The sequence below is a fragment of the Myotis davidii genome, unplaced genomic scaffold, assembly GCF_000327345.1.
Source record: "Myotis davidii unplaced genomic scaffold, ASM32734v1 scaffold88, whole genome shotgun sequence".
NCBI classification, from domain to species: Eukaryota; Metazoa; Chordata; class Mammalia; order Chiroptera; family Vespertilionidae; genus Myotis; species Myotis davidii.
The window spans coordinates 6,309,082-6,309,755 of NW_006300377.1; the positions used below are offsets into that span (position 1 = coordinate 6,309,082).

The following is a 674-nucleotide window of genomic DNA, read 5'->3' on the forward strand; positions in this document are numbered from 1 at the left end:
GAGCTCCCGGCGCCCACGGCCCCGCCGGGCACCCAGGGCCCACTCGGCAGCCAGCAGCAGCAACAGCAGCAGCCGCTGTGGGCATCTCCACATGGTGCTCCTGGTCCCCGGGAGGGCAGAGGTCAGGGGTCCGGGAGGCGGGCAGCAGAGACGCCCTGGCCCTCAGGGGTGATTCCCAGCTCCTGGGGCTGAGCCCAAGGGGGTCAGCGGGACCAGAGACCCTGATTCCTGTGTCCCCAGCCGGGACGCGCCGAGGAGCCACGTTTACGTTCCTGGGCTCCTTGGGAGAAGGGCCCGGGCAGGAGGGGCGGCCCCTCCCTGACCCGCCGGGGGACCTTCGCGGACAGCAGGTGGGGTGTGGCACTCCTGGTGTCCCCCACTCACCACCCCCGGTTTGGACCAGAGGGCTCTCCTGTCCCCGTCCCTCTGCCACCGCCTCCGCCTCCATCCCTGACGGGGTCCTCCTCCCTCTGACCCTCCGCGCTCCCTCTCCCCCTGCTCCCTCCTCCTCCCCGTCCCTGTCCGCACCCTCTCCCGGAGCCGGGAGCGTCCCTACCTGATGAGGGTGTGGCTGGCCCGGGCTGCCCCACGCACCGCCTCCGGACTCTGGCGACCGGACTCCTGTGACCGCTGGACACTCAAAGTCGAGTGAGGAGCGCGGGGCGGGACCGCTT

General features: G+C 72.1%; 1 protein-coding gene across 1 annotated transcript in view; it reads right to left on the reverse strand.

The window, feature by feature from the left end:
• The window catches only part of TINAGL1 (tubulointerstitial nephritis antigen-like 1), a 10,304-nt gene extending 9,641 nt beyond the window's left edge, over positions 1-663 (reverse strand). The window contains exons 1-2 of the mRNA XM_006777425.2: positions 557-663; positions 5-100 (exon numbers count right to left, since the gene is read on the reverse strand). Coding sequence (XP_006777488.1) covers positions 5-93 — 89 coding nt within the window. The 5' untranslated portion in view covers positions 94-100; positions 557-663. The remainder of the gene's footprint in view (positions 1-4; positions 101-556) is intronic.
• Between the last annotated feature and the right edge of the window lie 11 nt (positions 664-674).